This window comes from Vigna angularis, chromosome 6 (assembly GCF_016808095.1).
Source record: "Vigna angularis cultivar LongXiaoDou No.4 chromosome 6, ASM1680809v1, whole genome shotgun sequence".
NCBI classification, from domain to species: Eukaryota; Viridiplantae; Streptophyta; class Magnoliopsida; order Fabales; family Fabaceae; genus Vigna; species Vigna angularis.
Genome location: NC_068975.1, coordinates 22675686 through 22695211, shown reverse-complemented (window position 1 = coordinate 22695211; position 19526 = coordinate 22675686). Strand labels below are relative to the sequence as shown.

General features: G+C 32.9%; 2 protein-coding genes across 2 annotated transcripts; one reads left to right on the top strand and one right to left on the bottom strand.

The window, feature by feature from the left end:
• The first annotated feature begins 538 nt into the window (after positions 1 to 538).
• On the top strand, positions 539 to 2909 carry LOC108341784 (omega-3 fatty acid desaturase, endoplasmic reticulum). Its single transcript, XM_017579434.2, has 8 exons — positions 539 to 885; positions 988 to 1077; positions 1192 to 1258; positions 1422 to 1514; positions 1627 to 1812; positions 1891 to 1971; positions 2213 to 2350; positions 2491 to 2909. Exons 1-8 carry the CDS (start codon positions 590 to 592, stop codon positions 2680 to 2682), a joined length of 1143 nt encoding a protein of 380 aa, XP_017434923.2. The 5' UTR covers positions 539 to 589; the 3' UTR covers positions 2683 to 2909.
• Positions 2910 to 13779: 10870 nt separating this feature from the next.
• Positions 13780 to 19526, bottom strand: LOC108343130 (protein SMAX1-LIKE 7). Its single transcript, XM_017581208.2, has 3 exons — positions 17991 to 19526; positions 16331 to 16562; positions 13780 to 15837 (listed from the first exon to the last, which is right to left on the bottom strand). The coding sequence occupies exons 1-3, from the start codon at positions 19139 to 19141 to the stop codon at positions 13972 to 13974; spliced, it is 3249 nt and encodes a 1082-aa protein (XP_017436697.1). The 5' UTR covers positions 19142 to 19526; the 3' UTR covers positions 13780 to 13971.

Sequence of the window (19526 nt, the reverse complement as noted above, 5' to 3'; positions counted from 1 at the left end):
AATCCCTTTAGAAGAGATTGTTGAGAATTAATGATCAAAATACTTGTTAAAATTTTAACCATATAAAATAATAACATCAATGTTAGTATTTCCTAGAATTGTTTTTGCGTAATTTGGTATATTTGAACTCATCAGGTTAAATAAAGAATAAATATATTTCTAAAATTTAGCCATAATAAACATTTTCTCCTTATTTTGCATGTGTCTATATTGGGTATAATAAAAACCTTTCCGGTCAGACCCACTGGCCTGATAAAACCAAAACACTGAGATGCCGTGTATCAGATTCTCTGATTTTCATACATAGCCAAGAAAGCAGCACAAATAAAAGGTACAAAACTAAATTAATTAATAAATTTAATCTGTGTTATAATTAAGATTATTATATTACCATGATTTATTGCGGTTACTTTATACATATATAATGAGTGTTGAGGTAGATGTTGGTGAATTTTCTCAAGCATCACACATGGGGTCACAGACATGTGTATATATATATATATATATATATATATATATATATATGTGCGTATATAAATGATCCCTCTCCAAAGAAACATTGTAACAGAGAAAGAACCATCGAGAAAAAATGGTTCAAGCTCAAACTCTGCAGCATTTTGGTAATGGGGCAAGGGAAGGAGATCAAACTTATTTTGATCCAGGTGCTCCACCACCCTTTAAGATTGCAGATATCAGAGCAGCAATTCCCAAGCATTGCTGGGAGAAAAGCACACTGAGATCTCTCAGTTATGTTCTCAGGGATGTCTCAATGGTCACAGCATTGGCGGCTGCAGCAATTGCCTTCAATAGCTGGTTCTTCTGGCCACTCTATTGGCCTGCACAAGGCACAATGTTTTGGGCCCTGTTTGTTCTTGGACATGATTGGTATCTCAATAAGAATTGATTATGTTATTTCACTTAGTTTTGCGTGATTATAATCCATGTTTTTCATCTTGGTGAGTTCTAATTTGTTGATGCTTTGAACAGCGGGCATGGAAGTTTTTCAAACAGTTCCAAGTTGAATAGCTTTGTGGGCCACATCTTGCACTCCTTGATCCTTGTACCATACAATGGATGGTCGGTTCCTTTTAGCAACTTTTCTTGTTCACATTGTCCTTGAATTTCTTTTGTTTCCTAAATCTTTATTCTGATTTGACAACCTAACCATTTCACAACTCATGGATTCTGCAGGAGAATCAGCCACAGGACTCACCACCAAAACCACGGCCATGTTGAGAACGATGAATCCTGGGTTCCGGTATGAGTTTCCTTAGTTTCCACTTTTTTCTCTTTTCTCAGTATCCATCAATGATTAGATTTGTTGGTTCGATACAAGAAGAGGAGGAAGAGGAAAAATCTAGGTATTTGAATGAACTTCATGAGGCAGTTCATGATTGTTGTGTCTTTTTGATTTACCTCAGTTAACGGAGAAAGTTTACAAGAATCTAGACAACATGACAAGAATGCTGAGATACTCTTTTCCTTTTCCAATCTTTGCATATCCCTTTTATTTGGTGAGAGCATTATTTTATTCTAGTTTTTAATTCCTGTTATTCCTGATATATCTTACCTTAAACTCTGAATTCTCCATCTCTCACTCTCATTCTGATATGAACCATATTTCAGTGGAACAGAAGCCCAGGGAAAGAAGGTTCTCATTTCAACCCTTACAGCAACTTGTTCTCCTCTGGTGAGAGAAAAGGCGTGGTAACTTCGACCCTGTGTTGGGGCATCGTGCTTTCTCTGCTTCTCTATCTTTCCCTAACAATAGGTCCAATTTTCATGCTCAAGCTCTATGGGGTACCCTATTTGGTAATCTATCTCTGTCACACTCTTCACTATTAATTGGTTAACTCATTTCCAACCATTTACTTACTTCAACTTGTGTAGATCTTCGTCATGTGGCTGGATTTCGTCACCTACTTGCACCATCATGGTTACACGCATAAACTACCTTGGTACCGGGGCCAGGTATCATCCTTAAACATCATTTATCTCATTAATATTTCAAGACAATTACAAAAGTAACTACCTTTCAATTTATTAGATTTATGACCACCTTTCTTTGACTATTTTCACTATTTTCACCCACTTTGGTCCAATTTGTCACATGGTCATTTAAACAATCAACATATTTATGTGCAATTTTGCCATTCTTGAAAAGAAGATATTACATCATCCATCATGTTACTCTGTCTGTGTAATTTCACAGGAATGGAGCTATCTAAGGGGTGGTCTTACAACAGTAGATCGTGACTATGGTTGGATTAACAACGTTCACCATGACATTGGCACTCATGTTATCCATCACCTTTTCCCTCAAATTCCACATTACCATTTGGTGGAAGCGGTATTCTCTTCTTTCTCCACAGATCATTATACAGATCAAAAGTAGTATCAGTTAAATAATCACAATAATATTTTCCTTTTTTTCTATGGTTCTGATATGCCCTTTTCTTCCTTTTTTTTTCTATTGTTTTGGCACCACAGACTAAATCAGCAAAATCAGTGCTTGGAAAGTATTATCGTGAGCCTCAGAAATCTGGGCCATTGCCATTTCATCTATTGAAGTACTTGCTACAAAGCATAAGTCAGGATCACTTCGTTAGCGACACTGGGGACATTGTGTACTATCAGACTGATCCCAAGCTCCACCAAGATTCTTGGACCAAGTCCAAGTAAAAAAGTTTTGATGCTACCAAATTGACCTATTTCTCCCTAAAATATTTCCTATGTAACTAAGAACATATATGTGCTACCTACTCAAATCAATTGTTAGGTAACATGTATAAGCTTTCATAAACCATACATGCTAGAAAGCACTTACTTTGAAAAGCATGATATGTTAGAAATGAATCTGTTTCTCAACACCCTGATCAATTAATATACTTCAATAAGCGTTTCTGTTATATACGTCAGAGTTGCGCTCCTTAAAAAATCCTCCCATGATGGTTCGGCCAACTATAATTTGAACACACTTAAAACTATTTAATGATTTGGTTCTGAGTATTGAATGGATTTTAAAGAGAAAGTACAGAATAATAAATGCTAATTGAATAATTAGCAGTTAATGTATGATAAAATTATGTTATCAACTGTTTCAAGCAGTGCTATTATTGAGAATTTTACTGCTTAAAGCAGATCTTGCACTCTAGAAAAGTCCTATACTTGAAAAATGAAACTGTAAATGAACAATTTTTTCCAATTGGGTGTGTTCAGAATGTTAGCATAGTTCAAAAGCAAAATAACAAAGGAGAGCCATTCATAAATAGCCCAAGCCTTTTTTGACGTTGCCGTTTCAACAGTACAAAGACAGGTTGTGAGATGATGTTGTAACTAACATGGTACTTCATGTCTGTATCTGCCACAAATCACGTTACAGCAATGTCACTTTTATTTCAACCACACAAAGTGCTGAAGGTTGGGATACCAAGTATATGTTTTGTTATGTTTTATTCAGTAAGAGAATCCAAATGAATGAAGGAGAGAAGAGAATCAGACGAGGAGATAATTCTTAGATTGCATCATAAGAAAAAAAAGTTAACTTTTTCCTCTTAATTCAATAGAAAATAATGATAATAATAATATTTAAAAATATGCAAAAACAAGTATCTTTTGTCATTTTATTACGTACTCTGCTGATTTTCCTCTTCTTTCATTCCTATTTTAAAAATACACTAAAGGTGAAACTAATGCTCTCTGTTTTTTTTCCCATACATCTTTCCATATTTTCTCATCTCATGGTTAAGAAAAAGCATGAAAAGGGCTTATCTTTCATGGTCATAATGTAAAAAACTTTGAGGAACTATGTGTAAACAATCAGTGAAGAAGAACAGTTACTCTAACAAATCAAATTTCATTAATTGATATGCAAATAAAACATTTAAAATTAGTTTAGTTCTTAAAAATTATGAAATAAACCTTAAAGCATTTGGGTGCTACAAATCAAAATGACCCTTTAAGTTGTAATATCAAATTAAAATGTATTGTACATTCATAACATTTGATTTTGTGTGTATGAAGGACTAATGATCCTTTAAGTCTTTTTTGTGTGTGTGAAGGACTAATTAGTTCATTTTTTTTAGAGATAAAAGGTTCCAAAAGTATTTAAAGATTGAGTTTGGGAATTGGCACAAAAACATATACCACTATGCTTGTAGTTTGTCCTCTAAAGGCTAATTTTGCTAATTACTTTTAGGAATGGCCTAGTTGTCAGGGTGTAGTTAATGACACATTGTTGCAAATTTGGCTGAAACAAAGATCACAGGTTGAGAACTAATTAAGGATATATCCTTGGAGGGGTTGAACATGCTGTCAGTGTCTCTATGTTTATTTGGTATATAAGAAATAGAAAAATAAATGTTGATAATTTGTATCAGCTCAGTTCCTGGTAAAATTGTGACCACTTACCCATTATCTCTGGTTGGAGAAAATCTTGGCTACCCCACTTTCCCTTTGTAGCTCTATAAAGTTAATGCTTCTATAAAAAAGAAAAACAACTAAAACCAACCAACACTTATGCTAGAAAATATTATTTGTATGTATAAAAGTAGAGGTAAATTTTATTTTATAGAGTAATGTTTTTAGATTAACTTAAACTTAAATCTATTTTTTAAAATAATATTAGAGTGATATAAAATATATCTTAATAAAATTGTTATTTTGTTGGATTTATTTTATCATTCATTATCGTTCCACAATTATTAAATCACTCGTTATTAAGATATTTTCGTATTGAGTAGTCATACTTTAATATGTCAAAGTGGTAAAAACACTCGTTTGACACATCAGATGTCATTAAATTTTAAAATTAGACACTATGATGGTATGGAAATTCAGCAAAGACGAGTCTCACACTGTGTCAAATGAATGTTAAAAAACAAAACTGTGGCAAAATATTATTATTGTTTCATATTTCAAACTTTTTCAATAAGTTTGTGAAAGCGAACAAAATACAATTTCCTTATTATTTTTTTCTTTGCAAATGTTTGTATCAAAACATATGGTATATAATGTCAAAATCTAATAATTGACTTTGTTCCACTAGCAAGAGTACTACTACTAAGAATTAAGTTGAGTGGCAAGGTAACATAGATATAGAAATGAGAGGTAGTGGTGCAGTGATTATGGTGAAGAACATGGGCTGTTTTTCACCAAATGTTGTATGATGTCATGAACAACATGCTGCTGTTGGGTGAGGCTTCAAGTCTATACACCATAGTCTCATTAAGTAAGTATAGGAATGGCATTGTTTAGTTTCATAAGGAACTAAATATATGCACCAAAAGAAGTTATGGGATTTGTTGTTTATACTAAATTCATTAAGATTAACCTAAAAAAAAGTTTGAGTAGTATTTATCAAATTGTAAGTTCACATCATAACATATTACAACAATAATATTTCATGCGAGTTCTTAATTTTAAAGTTGTAGAGTACTTTATTTTCATATATTTAGAAACATGGTTTTTAAAATGTGTTCACAAAACCATGGTTTCAGCTGCAATGGCCACATTTGTTGGTCATGTTCACAACATTCAAAAATAATAAAAACAAGCATCGAAAGAAAAGAAGAGAAGACGAGAGTGAGAGCCAGAGAGTCCTTTTATTTTCTTTTTATGGTGTGTTTTGATAAGAGAGTAATTTATTTATTTAATAAATTTGAAATTGGTTAGCATAAAAAGAATTGTTTAATTAAAAAATAAAAATAAAATTAAAAATTTGTAGAAGGTATTTCAAAAATAAAATAATAAAACTTAAAATTTACTTAAAAAAATAAAATTTCACAATTAGTCACTTTCTCTGTATCCATATTTTGATACATTTAATTTAAAAATTAAATGTAAAAATGTTATTTTATTATTTAAATTCGACTAATATTTTTTTATAAAGTATAATTTTAAAATGTTATATTTTAAAAAATATTTTTGAAGTGAAATTGAAAGAAAGTTAAATTATTTTATATAAATAATAAAATTGAAATGAAAACTATTTTAATTATTTTATTTAAAAAAATAAAAAATAAATAGAATTTGAATGTAAATAATTTATATATAATGCAATTTGTATTTCTGAAATTATAGTAAATACAATGTTAAGTGTCACAAGAAATTGATATTTTAAAATAAATTATGAAAATCATCTTTTAGTGTTTTCTGATTTCTCTCTTCTCTTTTTCACTATTTGTTTATCTAATTGAAAAATCGAAATTGTATGATTGATCCTCACGACGAACTCTTTAATTTGAACCGATCAATTTTTTAGTTTGGGTAAGTTGAGTATCATCCTTTTTCTTGATCTATTTCTGATTTTTGCTGCATGTGAGTCTTCTTTTCTTTGCACGTGTCTTTTTATCATCAATAATGGTATGATCTGATATTTTTGTAATGTTTGTATGTGTTGATAGAATATTCTATGGATGTTAAAGGCATTTTTGTTTATTAAGAAACTTTAGAGTTGTTTTATAGATAAGGAAAATGAGTTATTTAAATATATGTTGTGCCTCTATATACAATTGTGATGAAATTATGATTTGGTTAAATTGAATTTATTATATGGTTTGAATTCGTTGGTTGAAACTTTGTATGTGATGTTTGGTTAAGTTGATCATGTCATTCGAGTGGTATGTGTGCAAGCATAATCTTCTAGTGTGATTGGTCTCAATAATTAGTAAATTGGACTCAATAGGTTTTAAAATAGTGAAATGGTTTGACATTGAACTTGTGGTGGTAATTGTGTAATCTAGTTAGTGTTGTAAGATTTAATTAAAGATACGTGAGTTTGATTCAACTGGTATTAGAGAGTGTATGTTATTCTTGTAGAACCTTGGTTTTGTTATTGATAAGAATTCCTCTATGTGACCTTTAATTGATCAAATTTGGGAGCTAAGATACAGTTATAGTGTGATTTTATGAAGTTATTTAAGTGTGGAATAACTTAGGAAAAGTCAAATTGCTCAATCAAAACTTATAGAGAAATATCTAGCTTCGTGCATCGCCAACGCGTAATGCCACTAGACGCCAATCATACAATGGCTGCGGACTTTGCTTGTGTTGGAAAGAACTTAAGTATGAGAACTACGAAGGTAGTGAGCTCAATGACTTGTTGGCGTTGGACGCCACCAAAGGACGACTAGGCGTAACTCTCGGGTTAAAATCTTGGAAAAATTCAAATGACTTGCGTTGGGTGCTAGGTGTGGGACATTGGGCACGTCACCTTATTTCTGACATAGAGTCAATTTGAAAAACTTGTGATTCCCACTTCGATAACCGTCGAATCTAGCTGAAATTTTGAAAGTTGGTTCTAAATACACAATATATTTTATTTAAATCCCAAAGTTTACACCTCCAACTACAATTTATCCAATATTTATTTATCATTTATATATATATATATATATATATATATTAATTATTAAATGTTAAAAGTAAAAAAAAATAGATAAATAGCTAGAACCATCGTATACTTCAAGATATATAAAAAAATGAGGTTAAAGTCACCTCACTAAATTAATAAAATCAAATAATAAATAAAATTGAGGTCATGAATACCTCACTTAAATAAATTAAACTAATAAATAAAAATGAAGTTATGGACACTTGAATAAACTATATAAATAGAATAGTAAATATAAACAAAAATAAAATTATGAATACCTCACTATATAAATTAATTAAAAGGAATAATAAATATAAATATAAATAAGATTATAAACACTTCACTAAATAAGTTAAATAAATAAAATAAAAAATATAAATAAAGTTGAGGTTATGAACCTCTCACTAAATAAACAGAAAAATAAATATAAATAAAAATAAGGTTATTAACACCTCACTTAATAAATTAAATAAGCAGAATAATAAATATGAATAAAATGAGATTACACTAAATAAATTAAATATAAAGAAAATTAAATATAAATAAAAATGAAGTTATGAATACTTCTCTAAATAAATTAAATATAAATATAAATATAAATAAATGAAAATTAAATATAAATATAAATAAATGAAAATAAGGTAATGAATACCTCACTCAATAAATGAAAATAATAATAAGAAATAAATAAAAATAAGGTTAAAAAAAATTAATATCTAATTAATAAACACTTCACTTACTAATAAAATAAAAACAATAACTAAATAAGAATAAGGTTATAAATACATCACTAATAAAATAAAAATAATAAAAATAATATTATCAACACTTCACTAATAAAATAATAATAAATAAATAAAAATGATATTATAAATATCTCACTAATAAAATAAATAAATAAATAAAATATAATTATCAACATCTCACTAATAAAATAATAATAAGTAAATAAATAAAATAAAAATAAAAAACATCAAAATAAATAAATAAATAAATAGATATAGATAAATAAATATAAAATAATAAATAGATAGTTTCCTTTATCTCAAAATAACTTATCCAATAAACACTACTCAATTGATTGAATAATTTCTCATTACTTTAAAATCTTGTTCAAACATAGATTTAATTTTTTTAGAAAGAAAATAGAAATAGAAGAGAATAAGAAAAAAAAGATTTATGGACCCAACTATCAAAAGCTCTCATGATTTCACTTCTCCTTTTACCATCATATAAAAAGATTATATTATTATAATATTATTATTTTAATATTTTTTCTAATAGATTCACCTAATGAAGCCATTATTCATTATTTAAATATTTTAATATTTATTTATGGTATTTCACACCTTATTTCAAATACAAAACTTGTAAACTTATATTTCTTAGTAAATGTAAATTCAAGCTGTGAAAATAAAAAAATATTATCTCAAGAATATATCGTAAAACTTTAAACTCAATCCAAAAGTTATCAAAGTTAGAATTAAATTGTTGTTAAAGTAACTCAAAACATAAAATTGTTAATTCAAACTATGAGAATCTAATCATAAATTTATAAAAGGAAATCTTGACCGTCAAAATGAACTACTATGTTATACGGCAACTCAAGAAATTATCTTCTAAAAATTCTGTTTCAGAAATTGTTTTCGAAAAATTCATTAAGTTCATTCTAAAAGATTCTTGAAACAGCTAATCTCAAAATCAACGTTACAAAAGGTTTTGAAAATTTTAAGGGTGCAGTTAGAAATTATGGGGGTATACCATTAAAAGTGTAAAACGAAATATATTTTTTTTAACTTGGGCCTATTTAGTAGGTACACGGTAGGGTTTTGGGTTGAGTGATGAATGGGTTTTGGTTATATAAGTAACTAAGGGTGTTGCTCCCTCCACCACCACAAGTGCTTCTGCACCTTCTTACTATTTTTTTTTATTTCAAAAATATTCTACACCTCCTCACTATTTTCTTTTATTCCAAAAATATCCTACACCTCCTCACTATCATGAACAATATTTCTCTTTCTCTCTCTGCATTAATGGAGCATATTACAAAATATAAAATTAAGAGGAAACTTCAATATTAGTGCTTCTACCACTTCCATTTTATAAACTTAAAAGTTAGATGCAAATACAAAATAATAAACATAATAATATTAATAGTAAATAATATATTATTATTATTATTATATACTAACTTTATAATGACAAAATAACTAAATAAATTCCAAATCTTTAACAAATAACTTTTCTTTTATATTTTAAGTATTTAATAATATTTTTATATTATTTATCTAATAAATTAAATACTTTATTCAAGTTATTTGAGTCAAACATGTCGGTAAGTTAAAACATAATATAATGCTAAAAATTATAGATATTAAATGTAAAATAAAAACACACATATATATGAACATTTTTCTAGAAACTTAGAACAAAATTTTACCATTTATTAAGTAATTTGAAGAAAAAAAAATATTAAATAGTGAAAATAAGATTGAATCAAACTTATTTAAGGGAAAGTGTAAATAAATTTTTGCAATATATCACAAGTTTAAATCTGAGTCATGTGAATGCTCCATTAATGTGGAGAGAGAAAGAAAAATATTGTTGAATATAATGGGGAGGTGTAGGGTATTTTTGAAATAAAAGAAAATAGTGGGGAAGTATAAAGTATTTTTGGAATAAAAAAAAATAGTGAGGAGGTGCAGGAGCACTTGGAGTGGTGGAGGGAACAAGACCCAGTAATTAATGGTTGTACTATATTTCTCTAGTTATATAAAAAGTATATTATTACTTTTAAATGTATTAATTTCTAAATTTTTCATTGTTATTTATTGTGAACCCTATTAATAAAAACATCACTCTTTTTTCACAAATTAAATGTTTTATTGAGATATTAACAATATATCTCATACTCTCATTTGTTGAGAAAAGTTATTTCTTAGAATAAAATAATGTCATTATATATAAATAATCCTTACTTAAATAGTTTAATCATACGAGTTTATTAAAATATAATATAATATGTAGTAGTATTTATTAAAATTCTCTAACTTTATTGGTCTTGATAAATTGGATATTTATTTTTGGAAGCAATATTTTATAATTTGTAACAATTCTTTATGCTAAGTTTTGTATTTTAAATTGTTCAATCAACTTTTTCTTCTAGCCTAGAAATTCATCAATGTTTTTCAGTACGCCCCATAAATTGTTACACTACTTTATATTTTATTATTCATTTTAATCTTTAGTTGAGATATTTTATGCCAATTTTTAAATAAAATAAATATATACTAAATTTAGTTAAATATTGTTTTATATGCATAAGCGGAATGAATTGTTAGTGATGAAAATTTTAATAACTTTGCATCCACAATACGAATAATTTATTTTTATAGAATATCTCTATTTTAAGAGTCATATATTTGGATCTTATATTTCTTTCAAAATGTTCTGCTTAAACAATTTTGAACTTTTCAAATGACATAAAACATGAATATTATATTATTGAATTGATTGATCTTTTACTATGAAACTCGTTCAAATAAAAATAATCATAACTATATTGAAAATTAAGATTAAAAAACAATTGAAGTTTTTTAGCACTATATTATTTTTGGTTGTTTGATTAAAAAAGAAGAAGAATGAAAATGAATCTTAAAATTAAAATACTGAATGTAAAATTTTATAAAAATAACTTTAATAATTAATTACTCTTATATTCTTTTTTATAATTGTCCTCGTTGATTTATTAAAAACTTTCAGATTTGTATTTCTCTCTCAGAAGGGAGAAACAAAATCTGTATCTTTCTAAAACTCCAGCCTTTTCTTTTCTCTTCCTTCTGTCTAACTTCTCTCTAAAATTTCCTTTCTTTTCTCTGAAAATTCTCACTTTCTCCTTCATCTGATCATTAATCAGATTGTGTCTGAGCTTGGTTAGTGGCAAGAATTCTCTTTTCACCGATCAAGTGGTTGTTTAAGCTGGTATGTCCTTCTTGTTCTTAGAAATTCTATTTTTGGACACATGCAAGCCAAGTTTTTGGTTGCATATGTTCATCAGCTTCTTATTTCTGATCACTTTTCTGGTAATTTGGGTTGGTTTTCTTCACCAATTGGTGAAATATAGGTGTTCTTGGGATTTTTTGGTAAGGAAGCAAAGTTTGGAAAATAATAATAGTTGTTCGGTTCGGTCAAAGAGGTAAGGGAAGCTAACTAATTTAATTACTTAGTTTTGATGTATGAAACTATTGTTTGATGATGTTGCATGTATGTGAAATTGAATTGTTTGATGTTTGGTGATTTTGGGTGTGGACTGTTATATGCTATGCTCATGAGGTTTGGAGTTTATGTATGATTATGGTTCAGTGGCCGAGTGAAATTGGTAAGGTTTGGTGGTGATCATAATTTTGCAGTTATTCTGCAGAATTTTGTAGTTTGTTGAAGGTCTTCAATTGACCGTTCGACTTTTCTCTAGTGATCGGTCTTAACTGAGTTCTGCTATTGTGGATTCTCAGTTAATGACCACTCGGTCTAGTGTTGATTTATAATTTAATATAGCGTTCAATCTGTCATATACTGTAACTGTTAGTGACCGCTCGGTCTTGGTAGTGCTCGGCCAGATTCTAGCACTCGGTCTTGGTAGTGCTCGGCCAGATGCCAACACTCGGTCTCGGTAGTGCTCAGCCAGATGCCAGCACTCAGTTTCAGTAGTGCTCGGTGATGCACTAAGCACTCGGTCTCATCATATTACCAAAATTATGTAATTGAAATTGAAAACTAAGAGTGTCCGCTCTAAGCTCGTAGTATTCGGTTTAAGCTCTTAGATTTTGATTATAAGCTTTAGTATTTGATTATGTCCAATTATAGATGTTCTATAGTATTCAGACAATTCTTTGGATTCTATCTAGTAAATACAGTTCGGTTATAGTCTTTGAATAATGAGAAAATGTTATCTCTCACAATAAGTATTTGGTTCAACTAAAGTGTTTAGCCTGGTTATAACGTTCGACATAAGCCCTAAGTGTTCGGCCTAAGCCTAAGTCTATAGTGACTAGTCTAAGATAATAGTGTTCGGTATGGTCTAATAGTGGTCGGCATTAATCAAGAAGTGTTCGGTCTAATTCAATAGTACTCGGATTAAGCATAGTGTTCGACTCATGCTTGAGTTTCACTCTTTACATGACCGTTCGGTCATGTTCACCTTTAGGGAACAATATCCCGTTCGGTCATGTTCGCATATGGGGGTTGTTCTACCATCCGGTTTTGTTCATAATAAGTGTTGATATTTCCGTTCGGTTGTGCTCAAGGGTGATGTTTGTTTTACTGTTCGATTTGAAGTTATTTAAAGGTGTTATAGATGAGGAAATATGTTGTTAATGAGGTATGGTATTTAAAATGTGATATGAATGGAATAGTATTGATATGAAAAAGTATGATGGCATTATAGTATGATGTGATTGTATTATATGGATATGAACGAGTGTTCCAAGGAGGAATATCTCAGAAATGGTTATAGAATTGTAAAGTATGAATATGGTCAGACTAGGCTGTCGTTCATCTTGACATTCTAATAGTCACCGAGTCTCAAGTAGAGAATGGTGACGTATGTGGTGAGAATAGCAGGAGGCCTGGTTGCGTATAGCTTGGGGTTCCAGCTATCGGACTAAACTCATGTGTAAACTTGGGTTTCCAGCTACAGTGAGGGATGAAGGGCTAACCTCATGTGGCGGCTTGGGTTTTCAGCTATGGTAATTCTGATGATTTTCCAGATTACCTTTCCACGAGTGCAAGAACGTAATAGCTACATAATTCATACAGTCTGGACAATCAAAGTGAACGTGGTCGGTTATAAAATGTTGGTGTGATTTATGCAAAAGTATGATTGTTTTATGTGTTTGTATGAAATGAATGTTTACAGAGTTAATTAAATTACACTAGCTTATCCTTATTTTCCTGTGTTGTCCGTTCGGTCGTCCTTGTTATTGCAATGATCACCCTTTGAGTGTGAAAAGGGTGTGCAGAAGATATTCTGCAGCATGCGCTGACAGGAGAGGAAGGTTTTTCGCTAAGAGTAAGACCGTTCAGTCTTGTATTCGTTTTTGCTTTTAGTATAGGACCGTTCGGTGTAATACACTGTTGTAGGACCGTTCGGTTGATACATCTCTTGTATGACCGACCGGTTTGCTTTTATGATTTGTATTAGTATAGATTTCTGTAAAGTTTTAATTTATGATTATTTTAGGATAATTAGCTTTATTTTCTGTAACTGTTTTATTTTATTGTAAATGTAAGAACCCTTAAGCATAATTTATCACTATACTTTTGGGATATTACAATATTCATTATAGAAATAAATCAATTTATTTATCTTAATAATTAAGAAAAATCAGTGCAGAAAGAAATTGGGGTAAGCAAGAAAAACCTTGTGAAGATACACATTTTTTTACCATAGGAATTGCATCACAACGATCACCACAAAAAGAAAAAATTGTGGGATGATTAGCCGAAAAATGCTACTGACTACCAAATGCTATATCCTAAAAGCTACATTTTACATGTAATTACAAAATACATAGTGAGCAAAAATTCAGTTCAAGAATTCAGTTCAAGTTAATTCTAGCTGGAAGGCATACTCCAGGAGATTGATCTTCCAAAAAAAATCTTTCGCAGTTAACCAGTTTCACCACATATTCTGCTGCAAAGTGGTACTTGTGTTGAGCTTCACCAAAGCTTCTGCCAAGAACATGTTCAACCCAATCTTCCAATGCTTTTTTCTTGTCAGATAACCATGCAGCTCCAAGAATCTGTGTCATCACCTCATACTCAATTTCCAGCACAAATTCTGACCCAAACGTCTTTTGAAATTGTATGTCAATGCTTTTTATTACTTCCTCAGCAAGAGAATCAAAATTGAATGGCTTAAAAACAACTCTTTCATCAACTTGATCACACAAGTCATTTAACCAGGCTCCAGGGTTTTTTTCAACTATGTAGGACTCACTTTCATAATCACTGCAATTGTTGTCCACTTCAACCTCCTCCAGAGGTATGTTAAGATCCAGATAGGACCTTGATGACTCCATCACCTGCTTCAGTGTCTTGCATGATGCTCTCTCTTCAGAATCACCACTTTCTACTAGCTTTCTTTTATTCAGGATTGTTGTTTTGGAGGTCCCTTTTCTTTGAGCAACCTTCACATTAGTGCAACCACTTCTTTTGGCATCCTGGGAAGAATGTCCAAGTGATAATTGCATTTGACATCTTTTAGCTTCTAGGATTCTTTCCTCTGGGAACATCTTAGGATCCTCCTCCATATTCAAAGAGCCAATGCCTTTTTTAAACACACCAGAGGCTACAATAAATATTGCATTGTTGATGCTGATTTCCCTACCATGCGAGTACGAGAATTTACCTGTTCTTATTGCTTGGAACAAACTATTCTGCACAAGAAAATCTGCTTGATCTACATTATCAAGAAAAACAACTGAGTGTGGCCTTTTACTCAATTCCCAAGCAATATAGTCCACAACTGTCTTCCTCATAAGCACATCATGACAATATGAATCTTGGAATTCAAAAACTGAGTTTGATTGGTAACACTTGTCTTGAGAGCTCAAATCCACAGCAATTAGGCTTTGTTTGTTTCCAAATAAAATCTCAGCCAGTGCTGAAGCAAGTTTTCTTTTCCCAACTCTATCAGGTCCAAGGAATGCAAGCCATGTGTCTGCTCTAACATGTGAGCCACTACTACGCTTTCCAGCACCAGATCTACACCGTGACACAGTCTGATTGATAGCATATATGGCCTCATCCTGCCACCCAACCTTTTCAGTGAGAAGATGGTACAGTGACTTGAAATCTACTGTTTCAAAATGCCCTTCTAGATTTGGCCCGGAGCATGAAGAAGATCTAGCAATTTGGTGTGAAGTACACTCATTCATAGGATTAAAATCACTTGAAAGGGAATCTGGCAGGTTGTGAAGATGCTTCTTGTGATCACTTAGTTTTGGGGTGTCTGGCTCATGAGTGGCTGATTTATATATCGTTCCCAATCCCAAATCAGTGGTCACTGGAGTCAAGGATGAAGATGGTGTGTGATCAAGTAGGCTCAAATTGGCCTTAGGGGAAGGAGAAACCCAAGTACTGTGCATATCACTCTTAGAAACTTTTGCCATGTGATCTGCTTCATCAGTGATGGTAACAGTGTCAAAAGGTGGTACTGAAACTGGTAATATCTGTTTAAATGGAAATGCACTTTGAGAATATTGGATTTCGCTATGGGGTGGACCTTTGCTACTACTTCCTGGACCAAATTGAAAACCCTCAAGGGAAGGAACTTGGAACCTTGTTTTAGAAATATCAAATTCAGGTAATGATCGGTTTTGATGAAGACGTTGGCAAATATCACCCCATTTCCTCTGCAATCCGAAGATCTTCCCATTCAGACTGGTGTTTTCTTCATTAGTCTGCACTGGATGATGAAGTTCGTTCTTAAATAAATACAGTCACAAACTGATGCAAAACAAGACCACAGACAACGGTGTACCCAAGAATTTTAATAGAAAGAGAAGTATATGAACATGAAGGAATATGAATAATCACATGTGCTGACACGAGAAAATACAATGTTATATAGAGAGCCCCCAATTTAGTCCTCAATATGTAGTGCTTTTTTTCCGGTATAAAGATAGAGTAAAATTTTCTACTATCTTATAGTTCGCTACACTTAGAACACTATACTGCGACCTTGTTGTCTTTATGCCAGAAAAATGTGTTCTTTTTTCACGATGGTAGGGATGTACATTTATTATCATTCCGTACTTGTAAATTATTTTAGTGGGTCAGTTCGGCAGAGCAATTCTCCCAAGATGTTGCAAGTATGTGTGTGAGTGTGAGCATGTGAATATCTCTTCATGCATTGAAGAAGGGAAAACAAGATTAGGTGATCATAACACACACCTTTGCCATATCTGTCTCCACATTAACCTTTTGTAACCAAGGCAAGCTAGTTGAGTAACCAGATGCTGAAGTTGCAGGACCTACATTCAAAATATCAGCAACTTCTTGTTCACACTTTTCATTGCATGTGTCACACCGTGTTAAAGATGATGCATTCGTACAGCTAACGGGATTTTTCAACTCAGAAGTTGTAGAAAAGAACCCGCCAAATGGCACAAAGGACCCCATCAAGCTGCAAGTTTACCATCAAATGTGTGAACTTTTATATCCAATAGGCACAGAACTGTCAGAAGCTACATTGGACATGATGAGATAGACTTCTAAAGCATCATCACATCTCCCACCAAGAAAAAAACACATGTGAGTTAGGTCACAAATGCTCACCAGAATCCCAACAAATCTCAAGGTTCAGAAAAAGAAAAAAAGACTTATATAAGTAATTAAATATAATCTACCAACAAGATCGTTGCATCAATATGAAGAACATTAGTATCTTACTAACTAGATTCAACGCGAAAATTTATAGGAGAGAGAATGAAGTCTTTACATTCTGACATACCCAGTTTACATTGAAAAGGGTGAGGGTAAAAATACTTTTGAACTGTAGAATGCAACAACCTATATATTCATCCCAGGGGGCTATGTAGTTTGATGGGCTCTATAAAAGGCCCTCTTTAAGGTATCATTCAGGGAGTCTAAATATGTTCACAACATAACCCAAAGCAGTGGAGGGGCCCGTGGGCCAGGGGTGCAGAAAAACTGAAAAAGAAGAAGCATTTATTACAGCTTTCAGGCGAAAAGCCTGCCTTGTAGAAATAACATTTATTACTGCGCAAGCCTACATGAATAAATCTCTGCAGATTCTCTACATGCCAAGATGTAGATCATGCTAATGAAGACTGAATGCGACCATTCCAGATTGTGTGAACGTAATTGGCCAAAACCCCACAAATTAAAGGAAAACTTTCAGGATTCAGATTCACTCCTTCCCCAAATAAGTAGTAGTACACCACACACCAAATCTATTGGGACTCAAGAATCACTTTCTCTACGAAAACAAAACAAATTGAATCATGAACTTCACCACAGTAAAAAAATTTGAAAATTTTCTCCTAAATTAAAAAACTCTATCACAGTTAATAATTTCTTGCTTAAACGTACCAGTGAGGTAGATTCAAATTTAATTATAATTATAATAACATTAAAAAAAAAAACTACCTTTGTGTTTCCGCTGTAACCAAACAAAAACAAGTTTAACAGTGACAGATTAAAGGAAGACAAAGAAAGGGAAGAAACTAAAAGCAGGAAACCAATGGGATCATAAAATTTGAGTCAAGAAGGGAGTGAAAGATTTCAACACAAGCAGACTAGTCAGAAACCTTCCATTTACACATGATCATTTGTTTGTCGTCAACTTTTTCCTCAGAAGAAAAACCATGTTACCCCTGAACACACACATCTAACACACCACTACCTTTTCATATAATATATATATTTATATTATTTTCTATTATTGTTATTTACTAGCCACAAACCAAAATATACTAAATAAATAGTACAGAAAAGTTCCAATTTTGAAGTGAAGAGAGTACAAGAAAGGGGAAAGAAGGAAGGAAAAGGAAGCAATAATAAAGAAAGGAGAAAGTGAGAACAAACCCACCTGGACTTGGGGTAGAGTCCTTCCATGAAAGGGGTGGCAGAGGTCATGGTCAGGAGATGCAGATCCCAATCTTTGTCCACTGTAGGGAACAACCTCAGGAACTTAGAATAGGCCTCCGAGGTTCCCGCCACGCCCACCAACCACACCTTCCCAACATGAACACCCAACAACCTCGTCAACTGCGAAACCACAAACGCAACACCCTCATTCCCCCCGACAAAAAGCTCAATCTCCCCAAAACACACCACAACCCCAGCACCAGAACACTGCTCCACCAAACGACCCACTTCCTCGAAAATCTTCCCTCCATTCCCACCTTCCCTCAAGAACTCCCCAATCTCCTTCTCCACCGAAACCACACTCAACCCATTCAGCTCACAGGGCAATATCCCACCTTTACGAGCTTCCACGCATTCGATGAAGCTCTTCAGAGCGCTTTTCGCGTACACCCCCATCAAAAGAGGATTCCTTTTGCTCTTCCTCGTCACCACCTCCACGATTCTGCGGCAATTCTCGTCCAGCCGAGAACCGGTCTTCTGAACCGGTTCGAGGTTGCAGAGGAAAACCGGAGGGGTCAACCGCGAGAAGATCCTTGAAGGTGGAGGTGGTTGAAGAAGCGCGAGCTTGATGTCGTAGCTTCTGAAACCAGCTTCGCCGAAGACGCGACTCACGATAGGGTCGTCGAGAATAGAAAGAATGAAGTGTTTGAGTTCGACTTTCAGCAACGACGTCTGATGCTGCTGCTGCTGCATCATCTGCATAAGGTGGAAGCTATCCGGGTGGCGCCGCTGGTTCGCCTGTGAGCGCTTTATGGCGGCCATGAGGGAGTTCGAAACAGGGGGACCCTCGTAGCCAGCCCCGCCGTCCGCCCCGGTGGAGCCAGCAGTTTTGATTGTGGGAAGGCGGTCGAGGGAGACGCCGACAGATAGCTCGAGGGCGCGGAACTGGAGGCGGGGGGAGTAGGAGCAGCTCCGGCAGCGAGCGCAGGCGTCGCGAAGCGCCGCGGATGGGAGTGAGAGAAGCGCGGAGACGGCGTGGAGGGAGGTGGTCTGGGCGTGGCTTCGACGGCGGGCAACCGTGACGGCGTCGTCGAGCGCACGCGCCGCCTCGTCCGTGAGACACTGCCTCGCGGTGCTTACCGGCGTCGGCATCTCTGGCGAGCATATATGCAAAAATGTTTTTTTATTATTGTAATTATAATTACAATAATAATAAGAATATGGTGATAAGAAAAATGTTTATGTGATGTTTTGTGTATGGAGTTGAAGTGAGAAAGTGGTTATTGGAAGAAGCAAAAGTCGAAAGAAGAGAAGAGAGAAGAAGAAGAAGAAGAAGAAAAAAAGAGGGAGAGAAGGAGTGAAGTGAGTGAGGTTTGAAAGTGTTGTTGGGGTTGAAGTAGTTCATCATCAAGAGAAGAGGATGCTGCTGTTTTTGTGGGGAGATGACCATTTTCTTTTTATCAAATTTTTATTTTTAATTTCTGTTTCAACACAGTTATATATATTCCAACACATGTTAAAATACATATAACTTTTT

What these genes read in the sequence shown, in the direction of transcription:
- LOC108341784 (XM_017579434.2), top strand. Translation starts at nt 590, where the DNA reads ATGGTTCAAGCTCAAACTCTGCAGCATTTTGGTAATGGGGCAAGGGAA. An exon ending in TTTGTTCTTGGACATGATTG is followed by an intron (nt 886 to 987) that starts GTATCTCAATAA and finishes TGCTTTGAACAG; the next exon opens with CGGGCATGGAAGTTTTTCAA. An exon ending in CTTGTACCATACAATGGATG is followed by an intron (nt 1,078 to 1,191) that starts GTCGGTTCCTTT and finishes TGGATTCTGCAG; the next exon opens with GAGAATCAGCCACAGGACTC.
- LOC108343130 (XM_017581208.2), bottom strand. Translation starts at nt 19,141, where the DNA reads ATGCCGACGCCGGTAAGCACCGCGAGGCAGTGTCTCACGGACGAGGCG. An exon ending in GGACTCTACCCCAAGTCCAG is followed by an intron (nt 16,563 to 17,990) that starts GTGGGTTTGTTC and finishes GTAAACTTGCAG; the next exon opens with CTTGATGGGGTCCTTTGTGC. An exon ending in TGGAGACAGATATGGCAAAG is followed by an intron (nt 15,838 to 16,330) that starts GTGTGTGTTATG and finishes CATCCAGTGCAG; the next exon opens with ACTAATGAAGAAAACACCAG.